The 22,697-nt window shown below is 40.8% G+C and overlaps 2 protein-coding genes across 3 annotated transcripts; one reads left to right on the top strand and one right to left on the bottom strand.

The window, feature by feature from the left end:
* Nucleotides 1-513: 513 nt before the first annotated feature.
* On the top strand, nt 514-14,161 carry ndrg1a (N-myc downstream regulated 1a). 2 transcript variants are annotated; one of them, XM_008421799.2, is made up of 16 exons: nt 514-629; nt 4,318-4,389; nt 5,792-5,827; nt 8,049-8,154; nt 8,708-8,828; nt 9,138-9,200; nt 9,303-9,363; nt 9,820-9,906; nt 10,161-10,217; nt 10,331-10,434; nt 10,521-10,577; nt 10,676-10,727; nt 11,099-11,146; nt 11,575-11,610; nt 11,937-11,988; nt 12,999-14,161. In XM_008421799.2, the coding sequence occupies exons 2-16, from the start codon at nt 4,336-4,338 to the stop codon at nt 13,229-13,231; spliced, it is 1,167 nt and encodes a 388-aa protein (XP_008420021.1). In that variant the 5' UTR covers nt 514-629; nt 4,318-4,335; the 3' UTR covers nt 13,232-14,161. The 2 variants fall into 2 exon arrangements, with proteins under 2 accessions (XP_008420021.1, XP_008420022.1); XM_008421800.2 differs by lacking the exons at nt 514-629; nt 4,318-4,389; nt 5,792-5,827 and adding an exon at nt 7,247-7,747.
* Nucleotides 14,162-14,215: 54 nt separating this feature from the next.
* On the bottom strand, nt 14,216-22,443 carry ccn4a (cellular communication network factor 4a). The gene is made up of 5 exons (XM_008421798.2): nt 22,163-22,443; nt 18,973-19,261; nt 17,772-18,026; nt 15,913-16,100; nt 14,216-15,837 (listed from the first exon to the last, which is right to left on the bottom strand). Exons 1-5 carry the CDS (start codon nt 22,208-22,210, stop codon nt 15,538-15,540), a joined length of 1,080 nt encoding a protein of 359 aa, XP_008420020.1. The 5' UTR covers nt 22,211-22,443; the 3' UTR covers nt 14,216-15,537.
* Nucleotides 22,444-22,697: the final 254 nt, after the last annotated feature.

Consider the following 22,697-nt stretch of genomic DNA (forward strand, 5'->3'; position numbering starts at 1 on the left):
GTGCAGACTTGCCTCGGCCTCAAACTGAGGTTGATCTCCTGGCTGCATTCCTTGCAGTCGGCCCCTCGGAGCCACTGTCTGAAACACATTTTTACAGATGTCAGCTGTCAATACTGCAGGAATGCACACTTCCTGGGAGTTAGCCTGGGGTTGATTCCAGGTCGCAAGAGATGCAAATAAAAGAGATATGGCACTTTAAGGAGGGCCAACTCTAAAAGTAGCAGACGTTTCTCATATTTTAGTGTCCAAAGCTGTGATAAAAGATCAGCACATTCCCGTTTATAAAGCTATCTTTGAGTTATGCTCCAAGTCCGAAAAGTTAAGAGTGCAACACTAACTAGTACGCGTCACGTTTTTGATCATTTTTTACTCTCGCAAACCGCTGGAACAATCCTCAGCAGCTGTTGCCCAATAGACACAACGGTGGAAGGAAGTGGGCAGGGCCGCACACGGCCCCCCCGCACCCCCCCCACCAGGCTTTATAACATTTCCCCCTCACATCCGCCTTGCATACGCTGAGCGTTGTAAACAAAAGCAGGGCCACAAGACAAGGCTTAGTTTTTGTGGACTTTTTTTTATTTGTAGCTGGGTGTTTGACTCGGGACAATCAGAAGTTGAAGAAGCAACAGGTAGGTTTGTGAAACCGAATATATTCGACTTTTAAGGGAAACCCAGCGCTTTCTCGCGGTCTCTTGTGTTTTGGGGGGTTTCGCAGCATGTCTGACCACGTTGGGATTACTATTTGTTTACGCGTAAAGCGAAACTTTAGCATTTTCAAGAGTGTGCGATATATATTTTTGTTTTGCTTTATTTATGCATGCGGTTAGCAAGTTGCATGCACAACTCGTGTTCTTATTTAGGAGATGAATAAATAAAGTCATATGGTTGATCATCTGCAGTTTGCATATATATATATAAATTATGATTATTTTTGTTTTTTTCTGCAGGTGAGGAAAAATGAAATGCACGTTAATTGTTGCAGAGACACGCTGAAGTGTATAGGCCCTGTCCACACGTGTCCAAAAAATACTTGGAATTTTTGAAATTTTACAAATGATATTGAAGAAGATGCTTTGCGGTTTTTTTTTTCTTCATATCAAGCCACAATATTAAACAAAGCAAAAGCAAACAATGCTTGTGGGCTAATAGAAACTGAACTGCTGTGGATTTACTGCTCAAAATATACATAAAAAAATGGATTGAGAAGCTGAATTTAAACGTCGCATTATATAGATTCACAGGCATTTCAAATGTTGACATGGAGCTTAATCCGGTCTTGTGTCGTGTGCAATAGATTATTGGACTGACCTCAGAAGGACTGGTGAGTTGTGCATCAGGAGGACCCACACCACAAAAACACCAGCTGTTGCTGCTGTCATGTTTTCTCCTTTTCTCCGTTTTTTTTTTTAAAACTTATTTTAGGGCCATGTCAACCCTTAAGTGACCCCATAGATAAAACAAAGTCCTGAATGTTTTTAATTTTTTTATTTTTTTATCTGTTATTGTCCGAAAAATGTAGGTCTTCAGCAGCTTAATCTGACAGGCCCTGCTGCTGAGGCCCGTGCCGATATTTCAGAACCAGGGATTTGACAGATTAAGTGAGTTCCCAAAGATTAGAGAAGCAATCATTGTTTCTGCAAATGGGTCTGTGGATGTCAAACAGTGTGGGCGCACTTCACCGGCTTCGACTACACTCCAAAACTTTGTCACTGTCCTGAACTAGTCAGTACATGTTGGCCTTATCAAAACCAGCTTCTGCTCAGGGTCTTTATCTGAAAGACTCTGAGCTTGAGCTGGCTGCTAACTCCAGGTTGAGGTTTTAAATCAGCGTTGTTGCTGTCATCTCTGGATTTGAAGTGAGAGCTTTGATGGAGCTTAACCACATCGTCTCAGTAAAGAGGGAGAATCATTTTTCTTATGAAAATAACCTCGCTTCTAAGAGTTTTGCGTGGAACAAATTCACCATGATTGTGCCTGTTGAGGGTTTGAGAAGTGGCTGCAGCATTGGCTTTGGTGCGTCTTGTTTTTTTTAGCCCTGCATTTTAACTCATCCCAAACGCACGTCCTCCCACTGTTTCCTGTTCATGATTGCGTAAGACACTTTAACTACAGCCAGACCAAAGCAGTCTGAGGGAAATATTTTCCCTCTAAAGTTCACTATTTTTTCAAAAGTCTCCCGCCCCCCTCGCCAATCTGTGGTCCAATTATGAATCCTAATGCTGAGCATCAAGAAGACGTTAGGAGTTTGCATGGGAGTGTTCCTGTCTGCAGAGCCACAGTACTGTCCCTTCGAAGAAAACGTTGGCACAAGTGGGAGGTGGCAAAAAGATTATTATTTAAATTATTTTTAAGTTTCTTTTCCCATTAAAATATTAGATACACCAATCAGGGTTTTATTGGCCAATACTCATTTCTGACTTCCACTCCAAATGTAAAACAAATCAAATAATTGGAGATGCTGGTTTTTTTTCTGGCTTTTCTTTTTTTTTTTCTTGCTAATTTTGACTTTTTTATTTTTTCTTATTTCCTGAGATCTACGATACATAAAAGAGGAAAAAAATAAACAGTAGTTTCTTTATGGATGTGGTGGTAGGAACTGAAGGATTACTATTCCTATCTCTCAATGATAGATGTCCCACCGATAAGAGTTTCACAGGACATGTTTTTGCTGATGCTTTTGTAGACTAAAAATAGTGGACGTTTTTTTTAGTTCCATTTTCAGTAAATAAACCTGTCGATTACCTTTCACAGGGGAAAAACGTTGAGATTATACCAATTGTTGACCTTTGGGTGCTCCTGTATGTTGCGTGGTTCTTCGTTGGCCAGGTGACGCATACACTTAGCGAATCAAGGAAGTTAACAGGTGGTGGAAGAAAGGATGAAGTGTGGTGGCCCCTTTCTTGGCTAATTTATTTCAGTTCTGTTGGTAATTGTGTCCTTGTTTCATTTAGTTGTTCTTTTAATACCTTACCGCCCAGAAAGGAACAGTTGTCTTTTCTTTTTCACTGTGGCTTTTCTTTCTCACATGACTGAGGAATCTTGGCGGGGGCCGGTGTCTTGCCCTCTTCAACAAAGCTCCTGCAGTGCAGTGGTGGTCCTGTTTTGGATCGCTGCAGACAAATGAACCTGTTGTTCGACACTCCTCTTCATCTGGCTTTGGCTCTGGACTGCTTTAGCAGTCAGAGTAGCATGCACTAGTTTGTGTGTATGTGTGCTTTGTGGGTGTTTTCTGTCAGACGACTACATATGAAACTTGATCAATCTCTCTCTCTTTAATGGGAAACCTGCTTTTATAAATTCTTTTTTTTTTTTTTTGAAGAGCTTGGCTAACTTTCCGAATGCACATTGTGAAAGCGCATTGTGTCAACCTGGAAAAAGCAAACACAGCCAGAGCAATCGAAAGCCGGGGAAAGTCCATAGAGATGGGGTCAGAGGCTGGGAAGTTTTGCTGGGAACCAGGGTGTCGGTTGCTTCCTGTGAATGTGGATGAGTCCCGGTCAGTCCAGCCTCCCTTCAGCTGCAGAGAATAGAGAAACGGCTCGCCTCTGGCTCTCAGGAGTGACCAGACAAGTGGACAAAGAATCCCCTTTTAAATGGCTAATTTGATTTGCATGCAGAGTCGCAGCCTGCATGTTCTCTGCTCCAACAAAGCGGCATGATCTGCATGGCTCCGCTCCTTCCTTGTTTACCGTTCAGTCTTCCTCTTTTCACACTTGCAGAGCTTCGGATAAACACTGCTGTAGTGTTGTGAAATTCATCCGCTCTTCAACATAATGCCAAACTCTTCTAGCAGTTCTGACGATGACGATCTTGAGTTCAATACGGTTGATTTCAAGTGAGCTTAAGAGGAGGGGAGGGGATTCGGGGCCAAAGTCACTGGGATCCCATTTCCTTCTCCGCTTTCAGTTAGATTTCCTCTTTGTCTGCCAGTTGCCTTGGCGCCTTATCTACCGGGTTTCACAGCCAGTCGGCCTATGTTTGTGGTGTGGGCTGTTAGGTGTGGTACTTTTACATGATCCACATGTTGGTGCAAGTCACAACTGCAAGTGTTTGCAGGTTGTTTGTTTTTTTTTTATATATAAATTTCCACCTGACGCTGTGTACTGTAGTACAAAAAAGGAAAAACACACTAATGTTCAAGAAGTTATTCTGCAGATATAAAGTTGGAGAGCGACTATTCTAGAAGCTCAATCTGGAATTCCTTTCATGTATCATCTGGTACAGAGCTGTACTTTCTTATGAAATATTACGTTTCAGAAAACCTTAAAGTTCCACGTTGAGTCTTTTCTAATTATTCTCTTCTCTGTGATCCTCCAGGCTCTGTAGCTATCTGCAATGGACGACATCAAAGTTGAGGCTAAACCCCTGTTGGTTGACAGAGAACTACCGGTATGTACGCCGAAAGCCAGTACATGTTTGTGAACAATGTTTGTTTTTACACTTCATGCCCCCAGGAATTGGCAATCTGGACTTTTGTTGGCAGAATTTTGTGGAAGCTCTAAAAGCGACGTTTGGAAAGCATTTCGAAATTCCGCATCACTGCGTAGAGCCAGAACTCCACACATGCAAATTTGCTTTGGTGGTTAAAATGTAGCCTTAATAAATAGATTTTTGTCCACCAGCTACGGTAAGTGGCACCGTTGTACCACTGAGCTGCGCACAACTACACTCGTATTAAATATGTTAATGTTTAGTGTTATTCTCAGTTATTCCCAGCTGTCAGTTATTTGTTTTGTGTGGCAACAGTCATCAATTAGTGTGATCTTGATATTTTTCCCTGATTAAACAACACAATGAATGCAGATTCCTGTCTGTGATAAATGTCCGCTAATTTCAACAGATTTTTTTTTCCACTATATTTTTGCATGTTTTTTTGTTGTGGGGGGAGGGGTGTAATACCCTGCTCTCCTATACTAAATACTTAAAAAATATGAAACAACAATTATTCCTACGGCTGCTTACATAATATAACTTTTATGTACTCAACTTTTGATTCCAATTCATAAACTTCAGCAGAACTACAGAATGAAAACTCCTCTAAATTTAGTGTTTTTATAGAGTGACAGTCTCTCAAACTGACATTAGCTGTGTAAGTTGTTGCCTATCTGTTTAGGTTGTGATTCTGCAGTCAACAGCTTTAACAGGCAGGTTTGAAAACATCACTGATGGATGGCAGTCCAACAGTCTACACACATTCATAGTGTATTCCCATAGCATAAATGTCATTTATTTCCCCCTGTTTGCCACAGAATATGATATAAAACAGTCAAATGTGTCTTGCAGCCATCTGACCAGCCGGGCACTGCAACAGATGTATGCAGGGTTATGCTTTAGCAGCTGGTGCAGCTCATGTCATTTCTAGATTTGATTGCACTGCTGTATGCACATCGGTCAGCAAACCTGCAGGAATCATAAGGCTAAATTTCACGAAACTTGAAGGGGTAGAATACTGTCAGAAAAAAACTCAAAATCATGCTTTTTTTAATTTTCTTTTTCTAAATGAATGGAATCCCATGAAACCAATTCAATCGGTTATGACAGTCATTTCAGAATCTAAATAACCATAACTTTAAAAAAAATTTAAAATTCCTTGGAAAATGCAAAGCGATTCTCAGTTCACATTCTTTTTTTTTTCTTTCTTTTATTGAGAACAGAATATCTGTCCTCAGTGATGAATGTAGCAGTAAAAGTCAAACTGCATTCATTGACAGGGTTAGGCTCTTGCAAAATTCAATTAGCTCTTGTAATTGCATTAAGTTTATTCTTCCATTAACCTGCTCTCTCCTTCCAGGGCCTGAGAGAGGCTGTACTGCAACTTGTTGTCAAGGTACGACTTCACAAACAGATTTATTGCATCACTACTCTCTCTAGCTGAACATGTTTTCTTTTGCATGTTTAAGTTGAACTGTGCTTTATTATTTCTTTTTTTTCCCCATGGTGTGTGGTGCCCAATATGAAGGGTAATCATTCCCATTCAGTGACAATCATAGTTGTAAAGTTTTCTCCACCATGATGGTGACTCATCCTCTCTTCTGCAGTGTTTTTGTTTGTAGATAAATCTAATTGAGGTAGTGCTTCACTCAGCTCCTGGAAGCGATGAAATCTCTTTTCAGGACGCAGACACGCACCTGTGCTGTTGTGTGTGAGGTTATAGCTGCACCAACGTAGCTTTTTCAAATCCGAAATCCTTCTTTCTGTAAAAAGAAAAAGAAATTGCTTACAGATGGTCTAGTAGGACCTCACTATTTTTCTTCATTCATTCAAATGAATTCCTGCGGGTTCAGGTTGTAAATCCGGAGTCCTATTGGCCCTTTGGCCCATTTTGGGGAGCCCCCTCCCCTGAAAAGTTCATATTGACTGTATGAGCTTGTGCCGTCTCTCAGCTCTGAAGTTTGTTTGAATGAGACGTAACGGCTTCCAGCTGTTACAGAGCGATGAAGGAATGCTGCTCAAGCAAGTATTATTTTTCTCTCCTAAAATTAGAAACAAGATCACCTTCAGTCATTTTCCCCATTGGCTCAATGCCGACTTGCAACATTCTCAGCCGCTTCACTTTGACCCCTGAGGCCCTTGCAAATACGGGAGTTGCCCCGCGTGAGGGGACGCTCTTCTGCGGGTCAACTGCCTGACTCTGGATTCCTCTGACTTGACTAATTGGTTGGGTCACCAGGAACTATCTAGGCCATGCATCTGTGGTGACCTGATTGCGATAATTAGTGACCTAGGATTAGTAAGGGGGACGACATCATGCTGTTTGGTTTCGCGTCGCTTGCATTCGCACAAAATTGCTGTTGTGCAGCTGCGTTTTGTTTCCATGGATTTAATAACCCTGTCTGGGTAGGCATGTGCAGTTACAGGTGTGCAGTCATGTACTTGCACATGTGGAGGGATTATCCCGCCTTTGTGGCCTACGTGCCTGAGCGGGCCCTGCCATGACGGGAAGAACAAGACGCGAGGATTCTTGCCACATCCTGTACATTTCTAATGTACGCACTGTTAGAAATTCCTACAATACTGCACAGTTTGTACGGTTATTTTTCATAAAGTAGTCTTCAACTATACTAATCAATATGAGTTTTTTTTTTTCTTTTTTTTACAGGTAGATGGTTGTGATTCCTTTCAAGACACATTTTTAAGCTATAGGTTACCTACTTTTGCTCTCATTCATATTTTATAACTTACACTATACAAATAATATTTTCAGTAAAACTGCCCCTTATTTTTTTTTTTTGGCTCTTTAATTTTGTAAAACACAGTTTTGCCCCATTTTAATACCATTAATAGTCTTCACTTTACTCCTGATTTAGACTTTATTCCAACGTATTACTGATAAACGGCAGCTGTCATTCCCTCACATATTCCTCATCTACCGTTTCTGATCATACAAGCATCCTTAACGCTTGTTCCGTTCCCCGACTGATGCCTCCCTCTGCTCGACACCGGCTGATCCAATTTAAGGATGTCTTCATTTAGAATTAGCTTGTTTTGACCAGCCTGCAAGGCATCCTGGGAGGCTGTGGAGCTTAAGGCCGGCCGGTAAGCAGCAAGGGTATAAAATGCAGCTCGAGGCACGGGGCTGAACAACTTCAGAGGCTTACCAAGTGTGGAGACCTGTAGCTCGGGAGGGAGTCTGCATTGTTGCGTTTTTTATTTTTCCAACAGCGAGCCGTGTTAGAACTCGAGTCCTGCAAACATGGTTCTGGAGGATTCTGATGTGGAAATGATCGTTGCTGAGATTGAAGTCAGCGTGAGTAGAGTTTGTTGAGAGTTAGATGGCTAGTGGATGCTATTGGTATGAGTCTCCATATTTAAATGCATTTGACATACTTTTTTTATTTTTATTTTTTTTTATTTTTAAAGAATGGGTAAAAATGTTCACAGCCTTGGGAAGATTTAAGCAAAGTGGCTGTTGGAATATAAATTATGTGATGATTTCAATCAGTTTTCTAGAAAATGTTTTGCTTTTCTTGACACTTTTCTTTCACTTTTAAGCGCTTTGGTTGGCTTTAAAAAATATTCCTTTTTTTTTTTTTTTTTTGCATCTATAGGAACACGATGTTGAGACTCCTCACGGAAGACTCCACTGCACGATGAAGGGCTCTCCCAAAGGGGACAGACCGGTCATCCTTACCTTCCATGACATTGGCCTGAACTGTAAGCCCCGCTCCTTCCTCAGCTTTATCTGAGCGAAACATCTGTTGTTCCTAAAGCCGGTGGGGTTTTTAATGACTGCGCCATGTGTGATCAGATTATCTACGCACGGTAGACAGGGGTCGAAATAAGACTCTCATTGTATGGTAACCTTGAGTAGAAGAACGCCAAGATTTGCTCATGTTTTCTTTAAAAAATAAAATAAAGTAAGCTCTTTCAAAGTAATTATTCTGCTTACTCTGTGCTTCAGAAACCAGGGGAACTCTTTGATTTTGTTTTTTTCCGTTTTTCATATAAAAATGGCTTTAAACCTTAAGAATGATGTGGTAGAAAATGTAAGCAATTCTGAAATTGTAGCTTTTGAAAACCTTTCCTTTGTGTGGTAACTGCCCCACATGTCTATGCTTAATCATTTAAACTCTGTTGCACTACTGAATCTCAACTCTCCCATCTTTACTTATTGTGTAACTGGATACTCCGTTTTATTTCTCCAGAATCCAAGTCCCGCTCTTATTAATTACGGCTAATTTGCCTTTTTTTGTGTGTGTGTGTGCAGACAAAGCTTGCTGGGACCCGCTCTTCAACCATGAGGACATGGCGGAAATCATGCAGCATTTTGCCGTGTGTCACGTCGACGCCTTGGGGCAGCATGAAGGAGCCAACACTTTTTCCACTGGGTGAGTCGACGCGCACACGCACACCATCTGTGTCGGGCAGTCTGTGACCTTTGACTGGGCGCAGGTAGGTGGATGGATTCCTGCGGATGTACTTGGGACATCCTGGTTTAACATGTGTGTCTCTAGGGCAGGCGTTTATCTCTGTAATCTCTTGTTTGTTGGTGCTTTGGGCCTTGGTAACGCCGTCCTGGCATAAAGCTGAAACTCCAATACCGGTGGTGTTCTGACAATGAGCAATATAATGTTATAAACTCAACTGTGTATATATATATGTTTTTAAAAGTTTTCAATTGTTATGTTCTTTTTAAGGTACGAGTATCCCTCTATGGACCAGCTTGCTGAGACTCTGCCATTGGTGCTGAAGCACTTTGGGTAAATTGAATTTCAGTTTCCAAATGAGCCTTTCACCGTTTCATGTAAGGAATCCTCTAACCCGTTGTTCTAACAGTATCCACGTATCTTTATGCACCGCAGCCTGAAGAGCGTCATCGGAATGGGCATCGGAGCCGGCGCGTACGTGCTGACCCGATTCGCCGTAAGTTCACGCCTTTGCTCTCTCCCATTCACACTCTGTAATTCGGGTTTTAATTAATATCAGATTAGCAGCATATGTATTTCTGCCTCCTGCCTATTTTGGCCTCAAAAGGCCGCTTATTATCCAAGCCCGAGGAATGTAGCCGATCGGCTCAGCGCTAGCACTTTGCTCGGTAGGAAGTCTCTGTGTTGATGGAGCGCTGTTGGAGACGGCTTTTAACTCCGTACTAGAGAGAATATTTCCGATTATTGCTTTGGTGAATTTACTTCGTGCACAGGACTCGCATTTCTAACATTGAAGACCTGAAATGGATCTTAGCTTGAAATTGGGCAGCAACATCTAAATTCCCTAAGTTTAAATGGTAATCGCCCTAAAATGACCAAATGGAGACTCTAGACATTTTGCTCTCTAAAACAGAATCACTCACCATCAATTCACTTTTCTTTCCCACTTTAGCTGGACTATCCAAATATGGTGGAAGGTCTCATGCTCATCAACATCAACCCATGTGCTGAGGGATGGATGGACTGGGCTGCCAACAAGGTAACATATTGGAGAACAGCAAAAATGTCAATACATCTTGGCTGTTGATGGTAGCTTGAACAGAAACCTGCATCAAACAACAACGAGTTAGTACTGTGCAAAACAGATTTTACTATAAAGAGAAGCGGGGGCAGAGGGGCGTGTTCTTCAATTTTGTGAAATCTCACGCCTTAAGATCTCATTGCACACCTATGCAATGCAAGATCATTTTTAACTTTCTTTGTTATGTACATTGTTTTTCTATTTAATTTCAGATCAGTGGCTGGACCCACGCTGAGCCTGATATGATTATTACCCACCTCTTTGGAAAGGTACAACGTTTCCCCATTTCTAAATCCGTTAATCTCAAAGGCTTCTGAAAATGGTCATGAATGTAGGTTCAAAACTTAACGTGTGATTTCTTTTTTTCTGGTTCCTTTTATAGGAGGAGATAAACCACAACCACGACCTTATTGCTACATTCCGCCATCATATCTTGAACAACATGAACCAGTTCAACCTGCATCTCTTTGTCAAGGCCTACACGAGGTAACGGCAGTCGAATTAGACTTTTGTCAAAGGTTTTTTTTTTTAACAAGTCAAGACGCAGCTGATTTTTCTCATCCTCTCTACAGCCGGAGGGATCTGGATATTGAGAGGCCGGTCCCTGGATGTAACGCCAGAACTCTCAAGTAAGTAAAGGCAGCCTCCTTTTTTTTTTAAAAATTGTGCAGTAAAGGACAAAATAGTTTGCAATATTGGTCAACTGAGTGTATTTTCTTTCATCCAGGTGCCCCTCTCTGCTGGTGGTCGGCGACAATTCCCCTGCTGTGGATGTTGTGGTGAGTTCAGGCCGGTCACTCATTACCTTGCTGGCGCTCCGGATAACGACCCGAACGTGCTTTCCGTCCACTTCGGTCTTCTGTTGACGGGGAGAAGATTTGCCGGTTTACGTGTCCGCATTATGGCAACATTTGAACTTGACTTGTGCAAAAACATGGTTCTAGGAACAAAGTTCAAGTGACTCAGATTTAGATTTAATCTCCTAAAGTCAAGAGATTTGTGTTGCTGGGTTTACTCGTAGCTTAGGAATTGTCTCAAATCCCCTAACTGTTTATTTATGTAAGCGCTATAAAAGCTTTTGCCGTCTTATTTGCGGTATGGTCAGAATTCCCTGGGAAGCTTTATAAACTGGACTTGTTTGTGCTCGCAGGTGGAGTGCAACACCAAGTTGGACCCCACGAAAACAACCCTCCTTAAGGTGAGAGTTCTGTCCAAGACCCCTTTGCTCCACTCATGTCCCCCGCTCCGGACCTCCCTGCTCCCCTCCCATATTCTCGTTAAGATCATAATAGCCTTGATGGAAACGCTTCGGCTGATAAGTTTCCAGCGGGTCAGCACTTACTTGGTGACATATTAACCGGCGCTGCCACAGCTGAACATGTCCTTGCATACGCACTTTGCCTGTGCAATCTGCACCAGCTGACCTACTTTTGGTCGCCTTTGGCAACCTTTTTATCGGCTGCACCAGAATCAAATGGCTGCTGAATTGAAAAAAATAGATTCACTGTGGAAAGTAGCACAATTGCAGGGCGGGGGGACAAGGTGGTAAAATGGGTCATCTTTGGTATCGTTTTTTTGTTTTTGGCAGGTAATGACGGCTTCTGATTTTTCTCTTTCCTTTTCCAGATGGCTGATTGCGGAGGCATGCCCCAGGTCGACCAGGTGGGTCCTCTTGTTTTTCAAATAGAAGTTCCTGTTGCAGGGATGTGGCTGGATAAGGAGTGCCTGTAGTCGGTGTGTGTGCGTGTGTGTGTTTGTGGGTGGACAGTAGTGTAAGAAGGTGGCATGTAAGAGCATTAGGAAGAGGCAGATATGGACCACAGTCGTCAGGTTTTAATCCTGCACACTGAGCTACACCTGCCTGTAGCAGCTGTCATATCTCTGTAATCTGCTGGATGGAGAGATGGAGCGTGTTGATGTCTTATGTAAACTGAGCGATTATTTATGACACGGAGACTGATTATCTGTGTTTCTGCTCCTCCCTGCAGCCCGGAAAGCTGACGGAGGCTTTCAAGTACTTCATCCAGGGAATGGGATACAGTAAGTACTCAAACGTTTTGGGTGTTTTGACATTTTTAGGTGTGTGTTGGGTTGGGTCAGAACAGATGAACTGTTCTGACCCAACCCTATCTAAGACGCCTCTGCCCTCTTGTGGTGAGATGAAGAAGTTTGTGCTAACTGCCCTTGTTCTTTCTAAATGGTTTGCAGACCTCATTTAATTAACCTTAGTCTTAAAAATATATATTTACATTATGTGGTTTAAAGCAAAGGCTCCCTTTTAGAACCACTTTCTATGTAGTTTTGCTTCAAGCTAAACTAGAGCTATCCAAAGAAGGCTCAACTTCCAGAATAACCACAACATCCCATTTCAGTCTGATCTTAATTTTTTGTTTTGTTTTGTTTTTGTTTTTCCAAAACTGTACGTATCTAGTTTTGAACGATGGGCAAAATATTTTCAGTCTATGTACTCCATCCATTTAAGTTTTGAAAGTCTGAATTTTATATTTCCCCTGCTATAAAAATGATCTGGAATGCAACAAAATGTATAAAGGCTGCTTTGCTAGTTAAAAAAATACAAATAAAATACTTCGGCATTAAAATATTTGCATTTAAGTCCCACAAAATTCAAGCTTCATTTCCACAAAAGATGTGCAGACAATTAGGGATAAATCAAAAACTTGCCGTTTTGTTTTCCTTAATTAGTTCTGAAACAAGTCAAATATTAAAATAAATTAAATGCATAAAAACACGAAATACTAGATCTGTGCATATTTTAGTTGCTACAGTGTTGGAATGCATAAACTTCACAAAGCACATCATTAGCTTCTATGGCTAATTGTAGTTGGCATGGTCAATTAGCACAGTCTGTTAATCCAACTGGGTTTAACTTTTGCAGCAAGAACGCAGAAAGTGATTTCGTTGCGTTCTAACTTGTAAAGAAACTGTGACTAACAACTTCTTGGTTGGTTTTGAATGGCTTTATTTCTAATTTAGCAACAAGCTAAATCTTTAGTCGACTCCGTATTCTGACTGCACTCCTCCTTTCTCAGTGCCCTCTGCCAGCATGACCCGCCTGGCTCGCTCCCGTACTGCCTCCGGCTCCAGCATCACTTCAGACGGCAACCGCTCGCGCTCGCACACCCACGATGGCAACCGCTCGCGCTCGCACACCAACGAGGGGAGCCGCAGTCGCAGCCACACGACCGAGCACGGCCACACGGACGCCACAGCCAACAACAACGTGGACCAGTCAGGGCCCAAGTCCGCTGAAGTCTCCTGCTAAAGTGAAGGCCCCCCCCCCCAAACGCCCCTCCAACAACACCCTGCCCGCTGCAGACAACAAGAACCTCTCAAGTTCCCTTCATTTTGTGCTGCGCTGCCTCTTAATTATACACACAGACTAACACACACATACAGATCCATACACACTTAAAGCAGACAGGGACACTAACATGACATATGGTGACATGTAAAAAAAGAAAAGAAAAGAAAAACACACAAAGGACTCTTGCTTGCAGATCTTCCACTGCAGCTGAGATGTCTCTACATTCAAAGATAACTAGAATAAAAGGTTGTGGTCCAGCCACAAAACATCAGCACTCTTCGGTCAGGCAGGAGAGCAAACGGAGGCAACGCAGCATTCGGGGGACGCCAAAACGGAGAATATCAGAGAAAGCTGTGGCTAAGAAGAGTACTCCAGCTTGTAAACTATCTCTCTCGCATTTAAAGCAGAATTAAAATCCAGCATTCCTTCTGTTTTTTTTCCCCCCTCTACCTTTACCACTTTTTGACACAGCTTTCTCGAATTTACCCCGCTGTAAATGTCTTGTTGTCTTCTCACTAATTGTCTGGTCATTTACTCTTTATGTTTCCAAGTGGCGTCGTTTGTGCATAGGAGCAGATTTGTAGTCGTAAGGGAAAGGGAGCGAGGAAGCACTCGGACGGACGGACTGATGGATGAATCGTAAAGGGCTCGTTGTATCTATAGCTTCACAAATTAAGGGAGAAAGTTTTCAGGATATACTGTAACTGATAATTTCATTCAGCTGGTGTTTATTATCTCTGAGGTGTTGGGTTGTATTTTAGTTCCCCCTTGTTGCTCCCTTTAAGGTTTCCGTATTTCGCAACAGACTTGAATTAAGACTGAGCATTTTTCTGAGAACATTTCATTAAGAATTAGCTTTATAACGAATTAAAATGCAAATTCACACGAGTTTTTCCAATCGCATATGCTTATTTCCTTACTTTTTTTCCTTTTTTTTTTCTTCCCCCTCTCCCAAGCTATATGTATGTCGATTTCTATGCAATGAAGCACAAAGGAACAAAAAAAAAAAGTGCCATGAAATTGTTCGCTTTTGAGATGTGATGCTCCTGTGTGGTTTTTGGATTTGTTGGGTGAGTGCAGACGGAGAGGTCTACATGTTAACATGAGGATAGCCATAGAACTTACCCGATACCATTTCCTGTATTTTACTTGCACTACAGCAACATATTACTTTGCAGATGACATAAATGCAGCTTTGTAAAGATGCAATGCACAAACCATCTCTTTTGCTGTAGGGGGAAAAAAAAACAAATAGCATTAAAAATGATATAACGGTTTGTATTTATTAAAAAATGACAATAAAAAAAACTTATAACAGATTCCCTTTTGTTGCATTATTGCATATTTCAAAATGTAACTATAACATTGATTTACTTTCTGTACTTGTAAGGACAAGGATAAAATGCAGGCAAGAATATCTGCAGCTGCTGAACTTAAAGAACTTCAATGAATTTTATGTGATGCGCATAGCTGTGTTTGAGAACAATGAACAAATGGCTTCATGAAAACCAAGGATTACACCAGACAGATAAAGTTTCAGAGATGTTTAACGCACGGTTAGGCTATAAAACAGTCACCAGAGCCACAGCTTAAGTGGGAGTTGAAAGGGTGGGGCAGTCTGCTAGTTCAAAGCCCGTTAATGTTTTAGAAAGATCCAGTCAAAGACCGAAGTCTGACTGAGACTCTATGACCTTTTAAAATTGATGGTCATAGATGTTGTCCAACCAGACTGAGGTTGAAGTATTTCCCAAATCTGTGATTTGCACGTTTGGTAGGCATGCTCTCCAAAACGTCTAAAACTTCAAAATATTTAGAGATTTTGCGGGGCTGAATACAAATGCACATCACATTTTCATACGAGTTTAAAAAAAAAAGTCTTTTTTTGATTCAGTTTCTAGCTTAAGTGTAAATTTGTTTGCAAAGGCAGAAAATATTGTCTACTTTTTGTTTGCAAAGAAACGGGCGAAAAATGAAGAGGAAAACGTGTGTATCAGGCTGAGGAGACGCTTGATTAGGGAGCAATCCAATGTAGATGCATAACGTTAATCAGAAACTCTACATAAATAAATTAAACTTTAAATATAGGCTTTTATTGCTTTACCTCTTCAAATATCCTTACTACATGAATCCGTGCTGGAGACACATTTCATATTTACAATTTTTTTCCAAAAGAAAAAAAAATATAGATTGCACATATAAAAACTCAAAATATCTTTTAGGAAGCAAAAAAACAAAAGGAGTGTTCTTTGCCAAATTGCAGCATTTTAGTTCACGACTTCCGGGTAACCATAGTAGCTCTCCAGCTCTGCAAAGATGTCATTGGGATTCCTGCAGCTAAGGTTGCAGAAGCACGCCTGGATCCACATTATCTTCCAAGTGAACCCGGTCCCATTCGGACACTCAAACTCCACGTCGACGGTCTTCGACTTGTACGGGATGCAGCAGCGCTCGTCGGTGCAAACGCCGCAGTACTTTGGTCGGTACCACTTCTTGCTGGTGCAGCCAGAAATGGTGAGGTTTGACGGCTGATCTTCCCTGTAGATATTCAGGCACTTCTTTCCTGGCTAAGGAACGAGACAAGCTTTTAGAACCGAGGGTTTTTGGGAACCTTCGATGACGCTGAACGTGCACACGCCTACCTTGATGTGCTTGGTGATGTCTACTTCACACGGCCTCAGATTGCAGAGACGGGACTCTTGGACGAGCTCGCATTGGTCGTTGGCGTTGGAGATCCTCAACGACAGGCCGCGGCCGCAGGTCTTGGAGCAGGGGCTCCATGAGGTGGTCTGGGTGATGCAGTTCTTGTGCCAGCTCTCAGTTGGAAAAACTAGATTGGCAGGAGCAGGAAGCAAAGAGTCATGCTACACGCACAGGAGGTTCAGTTTTTACATTTTCATCCTCCGTTGCACTTCGTGCAATGTGAGGTCACTCAGCAGTCGATTTTCAAATTCAATCCCATTTTTTATAGTCGCTATCAAACAAATCCATAATGTTATCACGCAACATGGCCATGACATGTTAAACATTTTCAAAAAAATAAAGTTAATGACTGGCTTAAAGAAGTTCAAGGTTTTTGACCGACCGGTCAATCCTCCAACTTGTCATGATAATACCCCTTTAACAACGACACAATGCATGATGGGAGTTAAAAGTTCATGACCTGTGATTGTATACAGAAAGAGAGAAAACTGCACACGCTGTTTGCTCGAAATGTGGATTTTGTTTAATGAAGTTGCACAAAAATGAAAATCCATATGAGTTTTTCAGTTCTTTTTAAGGGTGCAGCAATAGCACATTTGTATTCTTAAGCAAATTATCATAGGGAGCTTTTCCAACTGCTGTCCATTTATGTGTTATTTGAAATGATTGCTGCCATTAACGTTGTGTTTTCTTTCTGGTTGTACTCATTAAACATACATATTTCCCTTTAATAATCACTGACAAGAGGTATCACAGCAGCGGACTGTGATTCCTCTGTCAACTTGGAATTAGACCTGTTTGTCTTATACGGTGGGACTAGGCGAATACGATTTAATTTGAAATTACATAACACAAGATCTTCGTCTACACTGCATCTGTTTCCAATCTAAGCCATCAAGACACACTGTCTAATGGTTGCATCTGGATCTAATTTGTCCACGTGTGCAACCCAACAAGATCTGCTCTGGTTTTCTTGCCTTCGTGGCTTTGTTGCTCTAACCGTCTGGAACTTGGAAGTGACCCCCCCAAAACAGCGTGGGGGCTTCCACAGGGAATTAAGGCTCGGATGAACAAATTCATACACACTCCCACATCTTGTGATCATCTTGGATTTGAAAACAGTATTCGCAAAAGTACAGCGAAAGAACCAGAAAAAAAAAAAATAATTTTTTTTGCTTCGTAAAGTCAGTTCTATATAGGAATCAGATAAATTAGTTTTTTTTTTAATCTTCTCATTTCTTTACCTTTGTGCCTAGACTTCAATACTAATTATTTAAGATTTTATTAATACAATTACAGATCTTCAGAAGGTGTCTTTTGTTTGTTTGTTTGACTGGTTGATTTTTTTTTCTCACATTTTTGTCATATCTTTGTGTCTGATCATGAATTATTTACATAATACCACATAATCTGAAATGTACAACGCACGATGGGAGTTAAAAGTTCATGACCTGTTAAGTGATTGTATACGGAAAGAGAGAAAACTACACACGCTGTTTGCTCAAAACGTGGATTTTGTTTAATGAAGTTGAAGTTTAAAAGACTGAAAATGGCATTATATTTATTCCTTCAACTCTAGCTGTTATTTTTTACACATTTCATGACTGGTGTCTACATAAAATGATTTGCTTGAGAAAGTAATGCGCGACACAGATTGATTATTCTCTGTATTTTAACTGTGTTCTAAATTCTAGGTTGTCAGTAATCATCTTGCTCTTTTCTAAAGAAGACGATTTCTTGGGAAATTTTAAATAAGACAAAATAATTATTGCCCCCGTTTCTATCCTGGGTGTCATACCCTCCACTGCGTGCCGCGGCGCTGTCTTGCGTCCTTTCTTTGTCTCGTCACAGATCCATTGCTCACAGCACTGCCCCCGGACTTTGACTCTGCGCGGACTTTGGCACCAAACCCTGGGAGGCTGGGACTCTGAGCACAGGGACACACAACCGATGGCGCCGTTCACGCACAAACACTGGTATTTACAGCTGGGCTTGAAGCTCTGGCCGTTACGGTAGAGCACGCCGTCATATTCACAGCCCGTTCCCGTCATATCTGATAGAAACGACAAGTGGACACATGTTATGTAGATCAACAGCTCGGTCTGCAATGCAAGATGCTTGTAGTGCTGCACTGTATTTAAACACATGTCTCTATAGGGAGGAACCTTGTTGTTATATATCCAGACATTAGATTATAGTAGAATTACAGCTTGTGTGTATCTCAACAACGCCATAATTATTCACATTTCTGCTGCTATTTGCAGTTATTTATTTCTTGGAAATAACCTTGACGCTATCCGTGCACAAACATCTTGTTCGTTTTTCTCAGCCTTCCTCAGCTGCACCTTTGTTTTGATCTGAGATTGCTAGTTTTAATACCTGTGCATCATTTAGATTTCCTTTAATTCCTTTTTTTTAAATAAAGTGTGCAATTTAGGTTCTATAACAATTAATATTTACCCTGTACACTGATACAGTTTAAATACAATCTGAGACTATTGTATTTAATAATAAGACTAAAATGAGTTTTCTGTATAGTTAATTAGCTTATCAATTACAGAAGATAATAATCCAGTATTCATGACTATGAATTATATATATATATAAATATATATATATATACATATATATAACAGGGAATGTAGATTTATGGTTTCATTCATATTTCTTACAATGGATTATTTTTGTTCCAGTTAATAAATGTGCTCTGAGAGTCAAATGTAACTTTCATATAATAATGCGGTAAATTAATGGGTTTATTAAGGCTTTGCGTATCTTTTCAGGAGTAATAACACGCGGGGAGGACAATGAAGCTAGCATTTAGCCTGATTTGTAGCCATTTATAACATTAACATTCAGTTGTGTTGTTTATCTAATACCAGCTGCATTCCTTGTCGATGTCAAAATGCTTTGACAAAGTAACATGCAATGCGAAAATGTGAACCGAGTTGTTCCTGTTGTGTGAAGACCAGATGGTCATTCCAGCGAGTGACACTTACATGCGCACACTCCTTTTTCGTACCTAGGCTTGTCCGAGCTGTAGTCGCAGTACAGCCCCTTGTGGAAGTCGCAGGTGTCGGCCTCGTTGCACTCCTCCCCGACCTGCCTGGCGCAGGCCTTGCAGCAGTCGCAGCCGTCCATGAGGAGGCTGACGCCAGGGGGGCACTTGGGCGCCACCTCGGGACACTCGCAGGGCCACTTGCAGTACCGCGTCACGTTGTACGGGTCTGGAGTCGGAGAGGCGAGGGCCGTGGCGGGGGGCATGGCAGTGGAATTCAAGGAGTAGGCCTGGAAGGTAGAGAAGCAAAGTTGGCACTTTTAATGGACTTTTAATGCAACTTTTAGAGCAACTTTGCATTAAAAGTGTCATTATTTACCGAATGACACTTCATGACAACTGTCATAAACATTTATAAAGACTTCTTTATGTTCATGACAGGTGTTATGCCATGTTTATGACAGTGTGATGTCAGTCTTATGCACACCCCTTCAAATAAAGTGTTACCACAAGAATGCTTGAAAATAGTAATTTACGATTTATAATGAACATACTTTTTCAAATGTGTTCCAGCAAAATAATTATGTTGTTGATATAAGAACTTGGTTGCTATGGTTATATTTTTGCATCAAAAAAAAAAAAAAAATAAATAAATAAATTTTGAGTAAGCTTCTAAAGTCAAAAATTGCAATCCCAGCTTCTGTTTTGTTTAGTTTGCAAAAGTACTGCAGAAAGAAAATTGTATTTATTGTGTTAAGTATTAGATGTAACATTCCTTATCCTGACTCTCTTCCTACTCAACCCTCTTTGAAAACGCTCACATGGATGATTGATCTGAAAGCTCTCACATCCCTAATTGATTCACTGCCTGCATGATCACTAACATGTGGTCACACTATGCGATAACTTCAATAAAGGAGTTAATTGGAACGTGAGCTCAAGTCCCTGTGGAGATAATCTTATTAAATCGGCATCAGGGATTCATTATGGATGTGAGTCTGGTAAAACGTTACAAAATACTGATAATGAATCAGAGTTTCTCTTCCATTGTTGATGGACTGGTACAGATCACTGGAGATTCATGAACAGCCCGAGGATCAGAAGTTACTTGTTTTATTGTTTGTTTGTTTTGTTTTGTTTTGCCATCTTAATTTCAAATTCATTTTGTCCAAGAACAAATTGTGCAGCTAATAATCCAACTTTTTTTTTTTTCCATTTCAGAACGGATTTGAGGAAAATACAATAACCGATCTAATGTAAGACTTAACGGTTGACCATCAACTTTAACCACAATGTGGCAAAGTGTAGCCAAGAGACGGCACACATGACTGCAGGTCCAAATATAGTCAAGTTATAAATCACAGATTGACTCATCCTCCTGGAGAAAACAGAAGCCTTTAACTCACATCTTTAAAAACACGAGCACACACAAGCGTGCATGCCTAATCCACAAGTAATTATGGCAAAACATATTTAATCATCTTAAGCTTATTGGTCAGTTTTTAAATCCTGTTGTCAGCCCTTCATTTGGAATTAGAATCATATTATTAATAAGTCAGTGTGATGTTGTCAGCTAATGCTGATTAATGAGTTTCAATCAAAGCTGTGCCACTAAGCCAACCCTCAGAGGAGTTCATTTAGCCTTCAGTCACACATCTATTTGCAAAAGAAAGAGTGATGAACAGTTATCCCCAATATTCGTCATGTTCCTACTGGGAATCTAAAGAGATTAGGGTAACAGATACGAAACCTTCCAACCTCAAAGACAAAATAAAATGATCAAAATACCAGTGTGCATAAAGTTGGTCAGCAGTTATACGAAGGGCCAAAAAAGCTTTTTCCCCACCGATTATTCAGCTGTGCATTGTGCCCAACATATAGTGTTTTAGGGAAAAACTGTTAAATTATTTTTGTTTGTTAGACTTTTCACATTGTTTTATCACGTTCTAAGAGACAGACATCTTTTTTTCTATCACAGAAAAGGTTTTTGGCTGAAGTAAACGGAAGTTAAATCTAAATCAAACAGGAACGTGAGTAATTTTGACTTTAGCTCTAAATACAAGCTCTTCTTTTGACTACTACTCATACAAAGAGAGCAGACGTGAAACCAAGGAGGAGTTGGGATCTGAACAATAGTTTTGACGATTGGGTGATCGATGGTGCTTAACATTTGTTAAATTGCAGACAGATTTGTTCTGTACTTTAAGGGTTAAAAATGTCTACTCCTTTTTAATATGCCAGCCTGTTTAGTGACACAGTTTCACTGCATGCTGAAGGTCTTTATTTGCTGAGAAGCACCAGCAGAACGCGGAAAAGTTGCATGTTAGCCTTGAAAGCATTCGGTCCTGAGGGTCCTGCAATTTATTTCCATTTTAAAAACTGAAATTATTCATTCAGCCACTTTTCTAATTTCATTCTTATTCCAGATAGTAATCATTTGGCTACAAATGCAATAAAGAGAGTCTTTTGAGTTATTTTATTTTTTATTTTTTACCATCTGATATTAAAAAGTTCTAGAACATTTTATATGAAACACACCTAAAATAAGAAACACTCATTCCTTAACTGATGCATTTACAACTTAACAGTATGTTTTTACTGGATGTCAGAGAAACTTCTGAAACATTTCTTTTCTTTTTTATTGCTGTGGCTTGTCTTAAAATGACTTTATACATCTTTTACATCTTTTTGCTTTTATTTATGTTACTTTACTCGTCAGATGAGTTCAAGTTTTTGACAAGTAAAGTACAACCCACTGCTGTTGATTATATCTTTACAATTTCCAACAGATGGTCACTAATTGATGTTTGCGAACTTCAAGAAACAAATCCGAGCCAAATGAAAAGCGTTTCTTTGATATACCACAAGAGGGTGCTAACATATAGCACGAGAAAACACAAGGCGTCTGCTCACACTGCAAGTTTATCTAATAATGGAAATGTGGGAAAATTGTAGCAGCTTATTTTCAGATGTGCTGAAGAGAATTAAAATATTTTTGAGAAACTATCAGACTGTTTAAATTGTCAAGCATCTTGATCCATGAAAAAAAAAAACACCTGAACAATAGACAGAGTGTCTTTTCCTCAATTATATAATAAAAACACACACAAACACAGAAGTCATACATAAATCTGCAGTGGCATGTTCATTCAACAAACAACAGGGGGCGGCGGGAAATCCCTTCAGCTCACCTGTTGAATCCCAGCTGCTGTCAGAATCCACAACAGGAGCCAACTCATCACTGGTGAGGAAAAGCCCGGGCATTAAAAGTGGGAATTCGGTTCCGCTCTGTTTACACTGTATAAACGCGGTTCTGCTCTGCAGGTGAGCTACGTCCCTCTGCACGAGCTGTCATCCTCTGCAGCTTCCCTCCCTCTGATCCCGAAGCTTCTGCTGACAGCCCAGCGTAAGGTCTGCGAGGACAGGGACAGCATTCTGCTGAAAGTTTCCTCTCCTTTTCCTCTGCTCCACTTTCACCTAAAAGTCCTCCTCCTCCTTCTCCTCCTCTTCCTCTCCTGACGGTGCGGGCAGCCCTGGTGGTTAAGGCGTGTCTGGAAGACAGCTGTGCTCTCTGGAACTTGCTTAGTTTAACATGAAAGGATATAAGTTCAGTTCAAAAGCAGAACATACGTGTATTTTAACAGGCTTGTTTTTCATAATGACCGACAGTCCTATAATCCTCAATCCTTCAGGCATATCGTCTAACAAATACAAGACTAAATTTGA

This window comes from Poecilia reticulata, linkage group LG11, assembly GCF_000633615.1.
Source record: "Poecilia reticulata strain Guanapo linkage group LG11, Guppy_female_1.0+MT, whole genome shotgun sequence".
In the NCBI taxonomy this organism is placed as follows: Eukaryota; Metazoa; Chordata; class Actinopteri; order Cyprinodontiformes; family Poeciliidae; genus Poecilia; species Poecilia reticulata.